A 13,103-nucleotide genomic window follows, 5' to 3' on the forward strand; every position below is an offset into this window, starting at 1 on the left:
AAATTGCTACTTAACAAATAAGTTCCTTAATTTATATAAATTTATACCAACAATTTATATAAATTTATTTATTTATTATATCATCAGTTTTTGATAATTGAACTCAGGTTTTATCTGGGGTATATGATTTACTTCCCATCCTTTGGCGCTACCTTCTGAGAGTCAAGCCTCACCGCATGAGCTACCCACGCGGCACCTTAATTTGTGTCTCATGGCGGATTCTATCATCAATTTTAACTTCTCAATTTGCAGGAGAAGTGGAGAACCCTTCATTATGTAGATGGGTCATCGGTTTCTCTTATCTCATTGTTCTCTCTCTCTCTCTCCATCACACCTTTTGATATTTTTTGAGCATTTTTCAGAACTTCATAGAGACCAGATTCCTTCCATCGTAATCCAACTCTCTGGTGTTAACGTCATCTTTACTAAGTAGATACCAACAGTAATCAAACTACATTTACGTGCTCCACGCCAAAAAAACAATCATAAATTAAGAGCTCCGCTCAGCCACACAACCGCACTACTTCAAATCAATCGCTTCACCTTCGTCTCTTTACCATCTTCACCTTTTTCGCTTGACCCAAATCAACCTCTACCGTCTTAATTATTAGCTGCAATACAAAACAATGTTATTTATTTGAAAAATCAGTTGTAAACTTGTAACAATATCAACCTCTAGCTACGAAAGAATGTAATTTAACCAATCAGTTAGATATTTCCAGCTATCAGTCGTCTTCAATTGACACCTTGCTTTCGACCCATTCGCCCAAATCGCCCTGTACCAAATGAAGCCTTCTCCTGGGACATCAATTGATTTTGAACCTCTTGGATTTTTCTTTTTTTGTAATTCAGATTCTAAGTATGATCGCAGTTGGCGAGAGATAACTGTAGATTTCTCTGTTTTTCTGGCGATTCTGTGATGACCCAGAACTTGTTTAATTCTTCTTCAATGGAAGGAGCAGAATTAGGAGGAGAACTCATAAGAAAAGAACCAGTTTTTGCTCTTCCTGTGGATTCCGATCACAAGGCAACTGAGTTGAGATTATGGTCATGGGCTCCTCCACATATGCGAGCGTTTCACTTGTCATGGATTTCTCTCTACGCCTGCTTCTTCTCCACCTTCGCCATTCCTCCTCTGCTTCCGGTTATCCGTGATAATCTGAATCTAACCGACCGTGACATCAGTAACGCCGGAATCGCATCTTTCATGGGTTCTATCTTCTCTCGTCTTGCAATGGGTCCAGTCTGTGACCTCGTTGGTCCTCGTCTAGCCTCTGCAACTCTTTCTCTCGTCACAGCCCCTGTCGTCTTTGCTACGTCCCTTGCTTCCTCTGCTCAAGCTTTCATCCTTCTTCGATTCCTTATTGGATTCTCAATCGCCAATTTCGTCGCCAATCAATTTTGGATGACTTCAATGTTCTCCCCCAGAATCGTCGGCCTCGCGAACGGTGTCTCAGCCGGCTGGGCCAACGTGGGTTCCGGCGCTACACAGCTCTTGATGCCACTCATCTACTCCTTAATCACCAATCTCGGAGTCACATCGTTTACAGCATGGCGTGTTGCATTCATTATTCCGGCAACTTTTCAGACTCTGACGGCGTTGATGGTATTGATATACGGCCAAGACTTGCCGGACGGAAATTATATGCAAATCCGGCACCGACGAGCCAGTGACAAGCCCAGAAGCAGCTTTTTCGAAGTTTTGTTTCATGGGCTCAGGAATTACAGGGGATGGATACTGGGTTTGATATATGGGTTCTGTTTTGGGGTTGAATTGACGATCGATAACATAATTGCAGAGTACTTTTACGATCGATTTGATGTTGAAATTCAAGTTTCAGGAGCAATTGCTGCAAGCTTCGGATTGGCGAATATTGTGTCTCGTCCGGCAGGAGGAGTTTTATCGGACGAGATGGCGAAGAGGTTTGGGATTCGAGGAAGACTATGGAGCTTGTGGGTGGTGATGACTATAGCTGGCTTACTGTGCGTGATACTCGGGCGAGTTAACTCGCTCGCTACTTCCATAATCGTGATGAGTGCTTTCTCCTTCTTTGTTCAAGCTGCTTCTGGCTTAACGTTTGGGGTCGTTCCTTTCGTCTCTCAAAGGTCAGATTCATATAATTTTTTTTTGGAGAAATCGTAGTTTTAATGTTTTATGAGGAGGTTGGGACTATTACGCATCTACCATCGAGTTGTGAATCCGGCTGCTGGGATACTCTTAGGGTTGCAATGAGGCCCGGCTGAGGCAGAGCTTTTGCAATTCCAAGCTCAACCCTATATATTATAATTTAAGCCAATTCGTGTCCTAATCTTAATTCAGGGTTAATAATTATTGTTCTTGACTCTAAGTCCTATAGGGTAAAGTCAAGCTCATTCTCGCCTTGATTGGCCCGTTCCTGGCTCCGATTGGGCCTATCCCTAATTAGTCTTATAATTGGCCTGTTCTTGGTCCTGTCCCTAGCTATAGCCTTGATTGACCCTATGCTTGGTTTTGGCTTTAATTGGCCCTATCCTTGTCCATGTTCCTAATTCACCGAGATCAAACATCAAGGACAAAATTAGGGTTAGCATTATGGCCAAAATCATGGCTAGGGTCAAGGCAAAAAATCAGGGATGGGTTGGGATAGGCCTAGTGGGCCAAAGAGTAACCCCGAACCCGCCCTTGGCCCTAATTAGGGCTAGAATATTTTAGCCCTAATCCGCCCTCGAGCCAAAATCTTGAGCCCAAACCCTATTCAAGTTTAGGGTAGGCTTAGGGAGGGTTAGGGCCGTTAGGCCAAACTTGCACCCCTAGATACTAGAGTTGGTTGCCGGGTACACAGAGAGGACTTCAGCGGCCAGACACATAGAACATAGAGGACTTGTGTTAAATATACCATCAGAAAGAGTCAAATCTTGATCCCTTGCACTAAAAAATGGCGTTTATTACCAATTGAGCAACCCTTCATTTTCTAATCCTAATGATTCTTAGCCTAGTCGATCTTGAGGCATTCAAATATAATCTTATATGTGAAATTCACCTTGGTTTTACTTGTGTGCAGGTCACTAGGGGTGATAGCAGGGATGACTGGGAGTGGGGGAACAGTGGGCTCTGTAGTAACACAGCTGCTCTTGTTCTCAGGCTCGAACTTCTCTAAGCAAACGGGGATATCTCTCATGGGGTTCATGATGATTGGTTCTAGCCTTTCAATTCCTTTAATTTACTTTCCTCAATGGGGTGGCATGTTCTGTGGCCCGTCTAAGCATCAGGATGCCCTGGGCCAACAAAATTACTATTTGCTTGAATAGATTTTGGTAGCTTCCATCTGGGTTTTTTTGTTTTTTTTTCTTATTTGAGATACGTTTAATGGTTTCATCTGGTTGTAGTAAAGCAAAGGAAAGAAAGTAAAGTTACTTATGTTGTGTATTGTGGGGATTTTGAAGAGAACCCTCCTCCAAGGCTCCAGTTGCAGCACAAGCAGTGAAAATACATGAAAAGGTAAAGCTATTTGGCACCAACATCTCACCTACCATTTGGTGAAAAGATCTAATGCCACAAAGGTCTCCCCATTTTCTAATAGCACCAGCAATGAAAATACTTGAAAAGGTAAAGCTATTTGGCACCATCTGACCTACCATTTGGTGAAAAGATCTAATGCCACAAAGGTCTTCCCGTTTCTAACAACACCAGCAATTGTGACAATATTGCGACAAACCACATTCTCACAGATAACATTCCAAAATATCCTCAAAGAATCTTCAAAGCAACAATTTTTGGTAAAGATGTCTGTCATTCCTGTCCTTACATAACCATCAGAAAATAACCCATTTTTTTTTATTATGAGAGAGTAAACCTGCTTACCACAAAGCAGAGGTTAAGAGGCAGTACAAGCTGACTGAACACTCTTATATGTGGGTTGGTTGAGAGTAAATCCCACAAGAATGGATTCTGCAAAAGATTCTCCAAGCATCTTCAAATTTCTAGCTCAGGTTTTAACTTGATATCATGAGTTTCCAAGTGATTAGATTTGGTTGAGTGATTTCACCAAACAAAATGAGGGCATCTCTCATTGCAAAACACTTGCAGTAGTTGTCAACCACAGTGTAGGCAATTATTATTGTTGGTGCAAGAAATATGATCTTAGCTCCGTGGTTCGCTCTAGATCTAGCTCTTACTCCTGAGACCAAAACAAAGTGAAAGTAGGCCGTCTCTGAGTACGGGAAAGCCACCTCCATAGATGTTTTTTCAAGATGAATTACAGATTTCATTCGAAAGATTTAGACTCACCAAACAATTAATTTTAGGAACCATGACTCCATAAGTTTGAAATCTCTAATTTTTTGAAATCTCCATGCTTATGAGGAGAATGAAATCTCACCTACAATAACAAAAAATCTATTATGGATTATGGGGTTCTTTTTATTATTTTAAATAAAAATAAAACTGAAAATAGATGCCAAACATTTTAAAATAATAAAAATTTTAAGAATGAGAATGAAAATAAATGAAAAAAAGAGCCTAAATATAACCTTGACTGATAAGCAATTCTCAAAAATTATATTGCATGTAATGATATGTATTGATCCACAGCCAGAGAATGATCCACAACCACAGAATATAAAGAGTTCAAGATAAAACAGATCTGGTTTATACAATCCAAAGTGAATCAAAATGGGCTTCACATCTTTAGTGGTCACAAAGATATCAACTATCCATCAGTCCCTTAAAGAAAAATTCGTCATATATTCATAAATCCAACAGTGGAATATGTTTCTTAAAAATAAGAAACTTATAAGGAGAAAATGCAATAATTTAGAGGAATATGGTCACTATCTTATTTTTAGAAAACATGCTCTATTGTTGGATCTATCATATTTACGTGGTCAACTCTTCTTAAAGGGCTAATAGATGACTGATGACATTGTAGCCATAGAGGATGTGGATCCTTGGGAGACACATATGTCCAACACAAGATATATATAATCAAGTACAAACCTATAACTTGAATGCCTTATATGATTTACATATACATACCAAATTTATCATCCATCAACAATTCAGCTGTGTCATCTATAGTTTTAAAACCATACATTAAGTACACACATAGTAAATATATAGAACCATACATGCATGCATGCACGGATGATTTAACGATGAGACTGAGAGTCCTTCACGATAGTTACAGGACACACTGCATGGTTGATAACATAGCGGCTGACACTCCCCAGAAGCGCCCTGATATTTGTATAAATAAACACTCACGTCACTGATCAATCTATAACAGTAGAAAAACTTTCTACTGCCAAATTTATTAGAAATCCATGCATGGAAACATATAATAGAAGAGAAGCCATATATACCTCTTAACTCCAGTAAGTCCTCTACTTCCCATGACAAGGCAGTTCAAGGGCACATTAGCAATGGCTTCACATATCTTTAACCCAGCATCTCCCCAGTATATCTTGGCCATTACTTCTACCTGTTAAAGCATTCAAATCGTGACAACCATATATAGATAACCAGAGAGCTAGAGAAGGTCATAAAGGGAGATGATCGAGAGGAAGAAGATGGGAAGAGTACTAATACCCCATTTAGCTTAGCGACTGCATTGAGTAAGTCTAGGGTTTCCGCGTCTGGCTTGATACCATATTTCTTGGTTATGCCCGGGTCAGAGAACTCCATGAGTGGAATCAAAGCTTCATATTAAATGGTTTGTAGATATATAGTTAGTAACTAACTCAAACTTAGCAATTTTGGATTAGAAGGGAATTAGAGCTTCACAAGTAGAAACAGAAGTCTAAATCTTCTACCAACATGGATAAGAAAATTTTCTAAACTCCATCATTGGATTATTTATATGTGTTCAATCTCAAACCAAAATCTTCTTCTTTTTAATAACATGATTAATAGTGTTAACTTCTATTTTACCTCACTTATTCAAAAAAAAAGAAAACCTTGCTTTGAGAACTAGTGATCAATAATCCAACCTATGGGTTGGAAAATTTCCATAGAAGTAGCGGATCTGAACTTGATCATGATTAATTGGGAAAAGGCCAAAGGCCATGAGAGACTTACGGGAGCCGGTAGCTTGCCAAAGCTGTGCTACTCCTTGCTCTTGGTCAGAGGGCTGAACGCTGATGAGGATAAGATGGTCTCCTGCTTTAACTAAATTTTCAGAGGCCCATTTCAGTGCTTCCTTGCTGCATGGAGAGAAATCAATTGCAACTCCAACGTTCCTGCTCAGCGCCATCTTCTTCTCTAATTGATTTATCGATATCACTGAGTTTCAAGGAGGAACAGTTCAGTTCAGAGTTCAGAGATGTATTGGAAGGAGAGAAGAGTAGTGTGGACTTGTTTCCTTTTAAGATCTTAGCTTCTGTTACATTCTGATTCTCTTATCTGCTTAGGATCCACGCATCAACAAGTTGCAAAAGTGGATGCATGACACGAAAGTGACACATGCAATGCAATGCTGCATGTGTCCAAGGAATACATGCACCAGATAAGTAGGTTCGTTGCAAAAGGAGAAGTTTAGGAAAGTGGATGACATTGATAATGTGTAACTTTTATACTCTTTTACCATCACATGTTTAATAGGGTGTTCATCTTTTAGCAGCGATAAGGTGAGTTAGAGATGAATTTTGTTGAGCTTCGATATTTTACTTACTAGCGTTTCTCTTGATGACACTTCTTCATCGTACATTAAGACTCACAACCCATGGGCGCCAAAATAGAAGATCTGAACTCAATTTGTCTCTTTCTTTAGAACTTTTATTTTGAGAAAACTAACTATAATAATAAAATGATTTAAACCTCTCCCTCCCTCTTTTATAGAGAGATGATGTAATATTTGTTCTTGATTACAGTGTCCACAATGGAAGCAGCAGGAATTAAATGCAAAACTGAAGAGGACTGTGAAGAAGTAGGTCTATATCCTATACCAACTTGTCACTTGGCTTGTGTGAAGGCAAAGTAAACTCAACTGTGTCCGAGGAAACTTGCTGAGCATGTTCGAATTTAATCCAAGCATTAGAAAAAGTTTACAACCATATATATATATGTGTACCGGATAGATCTTATTTTCATTTATGTTATTTTACATGGGGAGATTGGTTAGGGTTGTCATAAAAATTTTTTAGTTACCATCAAAGGATTGTTAATTTAGTTGGTAATGAGCAAAACCTCTTAGCGAAGAGGGTTATGGATTCGACTCTCCCTGTTAGTATGTAACAATTCTACACCCCTATATAAAGCTATCAATTTCATACAAAATCATATTACCTTGAACCAGCCCAAACCCATCTTAAGTCTCGTCTATAACTGACCTCACTTCTCAACATGAAAGATGAATTTGGGCTACAAAATAATTAGCTCTAGTAGAGTTAGCCGGACCAATCCGGTCCAGCCCTTCCTGACCCATGTTAATTCATTTCTATGCAAAAATGCAATGATGCACTTGAATCACTGGTGTCAAAAAGGGATTCACATCCTCTGTAATTCATTTCCTTACAATTCCTTGTAATTCCCTCATAGGATTGTGCCATGTGGCATTTAAGTAATTCAAATGTTACCCCACAAACTAGAGTTTAAATAAAATTCAAATTTATAGGTGGGTTTAAATAAAATTCAAATTTAGTTTAAATTAGATAACCATTGGATTATTTAAATGCCACATGGCACAATTTTATGAGGGAATTACGGGGAATTGTAGGGAAAGGAATTACAGAGGATGTGAATCCCAAAAAGAAGCGCTAGATTAGGATGAGAAATAACTATTTATAAACAATGAAACAAGAGAAAAGCGAAAATCCAGGTGAGACTTGCCAAATGGTCTCCATAGTTAGCAAGTAGTAACCAAAATCCACAAATCCAAAATTAACAATGCATCATTGAGGTTCTAAATTTGGTTGAAAGCATGGTTTAAAAATTGACCTCACCTGAGACAAACCTTCCAAACTCTGACCAGATTAGGGGTCAAGAATCAGAAAGACCCTGAGAAAAGAAGAAAGAAGGAAGGAAAGAATCCACAACAAAAGGAAAACTTTTAAGAAAAATGGGAATCCAGTGGATCCTTTCTTCCTCATTGGTCTTTCTTGGAATGACCACCATCATCTTCTCCAAAACCAGTGAAGCCACCTTGTTCCATTCTAGACCCAAACTTATTCATGCAAGTCCAAACAAGGTTGAATGGTGCAGTCAAACAGATTATCCAGATCTCTGCAACTCTATGTTGACAGCCATGAAGAGAGGAAACCGTGAGCAAGCCACCAACTCTGCCATTAGTGCAACTGTTCTGCAGATCAACCGTGCAAAGCAAAGGATTGCTGCGCTTCTTGGAGCTAGAGGTGCTCAAGGAAAAGCAGAACTCAATCAGTGCTTGGAAAGTTATGGAAGTGCTATTGATAACCTTAATATTTCATTGAGAAACATCAAGCGGAAAGCTCTTCCTGACCTGTTGAACAATCTCTCTGCTGCCAGTGCTGATATTTCAACTTGTGGTGATTCCTTCGTTGAGTCTGGTTTGCATTCCCCTATAGGCAAATCCAATGCACTCCTCAAAAAACTAACCAGCAACACGTTGGCTTTGGCAACTGCAATGAAACATTAAAATTAAGAAGCCCTGAAACGAAAGAGAAAAGGCTCTGCATGTAACGGCGGATCTATTAGCTTAGGCTTTTAAGAATCCTGTGCTGTTCTTGTACTTCTAGCGTCGAAATTGTGCTGTCGACGTTCGAGACCAAAATTTTGATCTAGATGTTTCATTTCGTTAGTGGTAAAAACCGAAATTTTTAGGAGTTGTATGGCAAGTTTTGGTTCAGTTTTACAGGTTTTTAGGTAAAAAACAGTTTTTCTTCCTCCTATATATTATTATTCTTTCTCATTGTTTCTAAGTGTTGAAATGATGTATGTTTGTTTGTTAAGGTTTTGGAGGAAAAATGAAAAGAAAAAGCAAACTTGCTTTTAGGGCTCTAAATATATGAGAATTTGTTTTTAATATAAAAAGATAAGAATGTCCCTTTGTCTTTTGATGAGAAATGTTTCTTCTCAGTTCAATTCGCTTGAAAGAAAAAAAAAAACCATTTGAATTGTTTCTATTCCAAAAACATATTAAAAACACACACACACAAGAAATAAGCTACAAGAATATTGTCATTTCTATCCAAAAAGAAAAGAGCAAATTGCACTAGCACTCCAAAACGGAGGCCTTAAAGCATTGATACCTCACTTTATGTTTTAAAAGCACAGAGACCTCAAAATTTGATTTTCATTTGATATATTTATCAAATTTATCACTGAAAATAGTTAAATGACTGTTTATTTTCAAAAATATTCCTTAATTCAGATAAATTGGACAAATATATCCAATGAAAATCAATTTTGGGGTCTCTGTGCTTATTAAACATAAAGTGAGGTGTCAATGTTTTAATTAATGCCTCAACTTTTAGGTGCTAGTGCAATTTACTCAAAAGAAAAAGAATGTTGTCATGCAAACCTTTATTGTAAACAAAGGGGGTTTAATCTCTTGCCTTTCATTGCTTTGATTCATTCATTTGTTGAGTGTTCCACTATATATTCATAGCGATGTTCCTTGGTGTGGGTTGAACCCGGTTGATGGTTACTGCACAGTTCACCCCATTCTGGTTGGCAACTTGGCATGCATTCTCCAAAATTCATTTTGGATCCATAACTTATTTTGGAACCTAATTCTACTGTATGATGTTGGTTTATAAACCAAAATCTACTGAGAAAATATGCTCCTAACAAAACCCCCTTTTCCCCGTATCATTGGATATGCTTATTTGGTTTAGAATAGCAAAACCTGTTGTCTTGAAGAGAATGAAGAAACAAAGAAAGAAATTTTAAAGTCATTTTATATATCATTTTAAAAAGTGACATGCATGGAATCGCTTCACCATGGGTTTAATCTACTGTCTGTGTCTCCTTGTTGTATCTTTCCAGGTTGCCAAGCAAACCACAACTTGGGTTTTTTACTTGCGTGAATTTAGGCTTTCAAGCTTGGTAGATCAGCCTTTTAAAGATTCTTTCTTTGCGTTCACTGCACTGCTCTGTGCTTCCCTTCCCTTTCTCTCTTGACACTTCAAAAAAGAATGTTATCTTCTTTTTTGAGAATAACTCAGGTTGTGTCTTCCATTAAAAAAAAAAAAAAGAAAGGGAAAAAAAAAAATTAAGGTCACAGTATCAATTTTATTCATCCAAAAAGATTTTCTCATATTCAAATTATTGTGTAAATTACAACAGTACCCTTCAAACAAACGAACCCTAACCCTGAAAGAGAGCATATAAGGGTCACCTCAATCTTTTTTGTTTTATGCAACTGAGGTTCCTTTGGGCCGTTTTATCCGCATGTCAACTATATTTCATCATCATGGCATAATTTTATATAATATTTAAATATAGAAGAAGCCAACTTTGTCGGTGTTTACTAATTCCGCCAGTGTTTGTTGCTGGTCCCAGCCCGAATAAAGGATGAGGGTCGACACTGGAAAAAATTCAGCCAAATTTTTTTTGCGGATTGAACCTCATATGATGAATGCTATGCTAGGGTGTTTCCTGACAAAAGCGAAGAAATTAAAAAAGTTAGGGACAAACCTAAGATGACTTAACAAGAAGTGACGAGAAATTATATGTATAATTTAGGCCTTATATCTAGTATAACCTTAAACAAAATTGATCGGATGATAATAATCCATATAACCAAATCCCGTTTAGTTGGAATGAGACCTCTTACTGTTGTTGCTTAAATAGGGGTGAAACTAGCATCAGGGTGGTCAATTAATAATATTTTACACGTAACACAATGGCATTTCTACCTATTATTTTTATTTATAAAAATTTTCTACAATGGTGTGGCAAAATATAGATATTTTACACATGGCACAAGGTTAAAGAGAAAATTTCAAAAAATGGGGAAGAAGGGGAGAAATTTTCAAAAAAGTAGGAAAGTGGAGCAATTGTTGATGGAAAGAAAACCAAAGGGAAAATTTATTAAATTAGGAAAGAGAAGAGGAAATTTCAAAAAATGAGCCCCCTTTGGCCCGGGTTGCTCCGTCTTGTATTTGAATGTATGGTGAGTGACCAAGAAAAATTCAAACTCTTGACCTCATTTGAGTATTAATATATACATAATTTAAAGAGTATTGTTGGTTCTCTTTCATAATTTTTTAATGCAGAACATGTAGAATCCACTTAAAGTATCATATTTTATAGGGGCCTAAATCATCAATGAAGGAGTTTTTTTTTCTTCATGTTGCTCACTTATGTTGGGCTAAAACTCTTGTCTGTCACTTACGATTATCCAATATTAGATTTTGACTCTTTGAATATTAAGTTTTTTCAAGTTTTAAATTTCAATGACCCAAAATATCCCTTAGCATTTTAAATGACAATAATGCCCCTCACTCACCCTTAAGTGGGTGAACCTAAACCTTGGCCTCCACCGGAAAATACCCACCACCTTCCCTGGCTGGAACCTGCAACGTCAATTAGCGAAAAACCTTCTAGACCTTGCTCCGTGCTCTGTAAACTTCAAAGCTAACATTATTATACCAAACAAGCCATGACCTTCTTGATGTTAAGAGTTTTTATTTCATCAATTTCTTAATTTCCAATATTTTTTTTGAAATGAGGTTCATCCGGACCAGCTTGCGCGCACCACGACTACATCCTCAATGCGCTTTTTATATAATTAATATAGGCGGGGCTTCACCCTTGGCCCCGAGGGGATTCGAACTCTGACCTCCTACGTGGAAGCGTTGGGCTTTGCCAACTGAGCCACCCCTCGGGGTTGTATTGGAATTTACACATCTCAGATTGGTGAAATCCAATACCCTAGTCTTGTATTGGAATCTATCTCCTCTCTCTCTCTAGTCTTGGCAGTGGTTGAAGGGTTCAACACTAAGCATGGATTCATTAAAAGCAATGAAGCTCTATTACTTTGATGACATGTGGAATCTCCATGCTAAGGCCTCTGTTATCTTGTGGATTCAAATTTTTAAGCAAGTGAAAATAATTTCCTTTTGAGCTCAATCCTAATATATCATGATGGTAGAGAGTTTGCTAGGAGACCCCCTTCAAGCTCTTCTTCCGGAGCCCTCCAATCTTTTGTCAGTGGTCTAGATCACTAGCCTTGATGGATTGACTTGCCCCCATTGCTCACATCTACAAGATTAATATTCTAGGTGCCTTCCAATATTGTTAAGTTCTCTCTATTTTGCACTAATTGACACTGTGGGTTTTTTATTGGTTGTCTAATTTGATTGAAATTTGATGGTTTTTTTTCAAGTAATACTCAGGAAAGATGACATAAAAGTTCAATTGAGTCAGTTTTTTTGTAAATTTTAGAAACTTAAGTTAGGTTTTTGTAATATAAAAACTTATATTTGTGGGCAAAATGGTCATTTTAATTTTAAAATAAAAAAAAACCAATAATAAATAATTTATAATTTCTCAAATTAATTAGGGTGAACAGTATATAATTTTTGCCACTTAATTAAATAGACGATAAGAGTTTTAGCCCAACTTTTGGCAACATGAAAAGGTTACTATTTCCATGCCATTAGCTTCGGCTTGGATAATTTCTTGAAAAGTAAGGGGCATTTACGTACAAATAATTTAAATATTCGTATTTCACGGATCTCAAATTCCCGCCGAAGTCTGATCTTTTTACTTTTTTCCCAGTATTTCGCCCCTGGTGGGTAGAGTGTCTCGTAAGTTCGAAGCCGAAGGTGGCTTCACTCGTGGACCAATAGTAAGTCACCACGTATTAATACAGTTTGACAATAAAACGATCTATTATAACGTCTTCTCCGAGTGTTGCATTAGGCAGGAGTTCAGAAACTCCAGAAACGGCAAAATTGCAGTTGGTCCGAACTTTTTTTTTTTTTTTTTGGGTAAAGTTGGTCCGAATTTGATGGCTTATCACCTTGAAGTATAGATCTATATCAATCACTTTTTAGCTGTATGAAAAGGACTCAAAGATCTGGAGCGAAGAACTTGAATTCTGGTTTGTTTGCCTCTGAAAAAAGAAAATTCCTTGGATTGAAGTAGCACTAGTAAGACTGATTCATATTTGATCGCACTGAATAGTGTTTTGATCTGATCG

The 13,103-nt window shown here is 37.7% G+C and overlaps 4 protein-coding genes across 6 annotated transcripts in view; 3 read left to right on the forward strand and 1 right to left on the reverse strand.

The window, feature by feature from the left end:
- The first annotated feature begins 665 nt into the window (after nt 1-665).
- Nucleotides 666-3,428, forward strand: LOC149007094 (high affinity nitrate transporter 2.5-like). The gene is made up of 2 exons (XM_089165606.1): nt 666-2,106; nt 3,042-3,428. Exons 1-2 carry the CDS (start codon nt 920-922, stop codon nt 3,286-3,288), a joined length of 1,434 nt encoding a protein of 477 aa, XP_089021732.1. The 5' UTR covers nt 666-919; the 3' UTR covers nt 3,289-3,428.
- A 1,519-nt stretch (nt 3,429-4,947) lies between these two features.
- Nucleotides 4,948-6,315, reverse strand: LOC149007095 (universal stress protein PHOS32-like). Its single transcript, XM_089166682.1, has 4 exons — nt 6,056-6,315; nt 5,567-5,676; nt 5,341-5,459; nt 4,948-5,215 (listed from the first exon to the last, which is right to left on the reverse strand). The coding sequence occupies exons 1-4, from the start codon at nt 6,228-6,230 to the stop codon at nt 5,128-5,130; spliced, it is 492 nt and encodes a 163-aa protein (XP_089022808.1). The 5' UTR covers nt 6,231-6,315; the 3' UTR covers nt 4,948-5,127.
- Nucleotides 6,316-8,033: 1,718 nt separating this feature from the next.
- Nucleotides 8,034-8,588, forward strand: LOC149007096 (uncharacterized). The gene has a single exon (XM_089167016.1). The coding sequence runs from the start codon at nt 8,034-8,036 to the stop codon at nt 8,586-8,588; it is 555 nt and encodes a 184-aa protein (XP_089023142.1).
- A 4,240-nt stretch (nt 8,589-12,828) lies between these two features.
- LOC149007097 (alpha-glucan water dikinase, chloroplastic-like) overlaps nt 12,829-13,103 on the forward strand; it is a 42,366-nt gene continuing 42,091 nt past the window's right edge. For 2 of the 3 annotated variants that reach the window (XM_089164728.1, XM_089164730.1), the window contains exon 1: nt 12,829-13,053. The gene's annotated coding sequence lies outside the window, so the exon portion shown is untranslated. The remainder of the gene's footprint in view (nt 13,054-13,103) is intronic. The other variant, XM_089164729.1, reaches the window with a different exon arrangement.

The sequence above is a fragment of the Hakea prostrata genome, chromosome 8 (genome assembly GCF_041222555.1).
Source record: "Hakea prostrata isolate BN-2017 chromosome 8, UWA_Hpros_2, whole genome shotgun sequence".
NCBI lineage: Eukaryota > Viridiplantae > Streptophyta > Magnoliopsida > Proteales > Proteaceae > Hakea > Hakea prostrata.

Excerpts from the sequence above, each read along its gene's own strand:
- LOC149007094 (XM_089165606.1), top strand. The coding sequence starts at position 920 with ATGACCCAGAACTTGTTTAATTCTTCTTCAATGGAAGGAGCAGAATTA. Across the intron at positions 2,107-3,041 it reads GTTCCTTTCGTCTCTCAAAG|GTCACTAGGGGTGATAGCAG; the intron begins GTCAGATTCATA and ends ACTTGTGTGCAG.
- LOC149007095 (XM_089166682.1), bottom strand. The coding sequence starts at position 6,230 with ATGGCGCTGAGCAGGAACGTTGGAGTTGCAATTGATTTCTCTCCATGC. Across the intron at positions 5,460-5,566 it reads CAGTCGCTAAGCTAAATGGG|GTAGAAGTAATGGCCAAGAT; the intron begins GTATTAGTACTC and ends ATGCTTTAACAG. Across the intron at positions 5,216-5,340 it reads GGACTTACTGGAGTTAAGAG|GGCGCTTCTGGGGAGTGTCA; the intron begins GTATATATGGCT and ends TACAAATATCAG.
- LOC149007096 (XM_089167016.1), top strand. The coding sequence starts at position 8,034 with ATGGGAATCCAGTGGATCCTTTCTTCCTCATTGGTCTTTCTTGGAATG.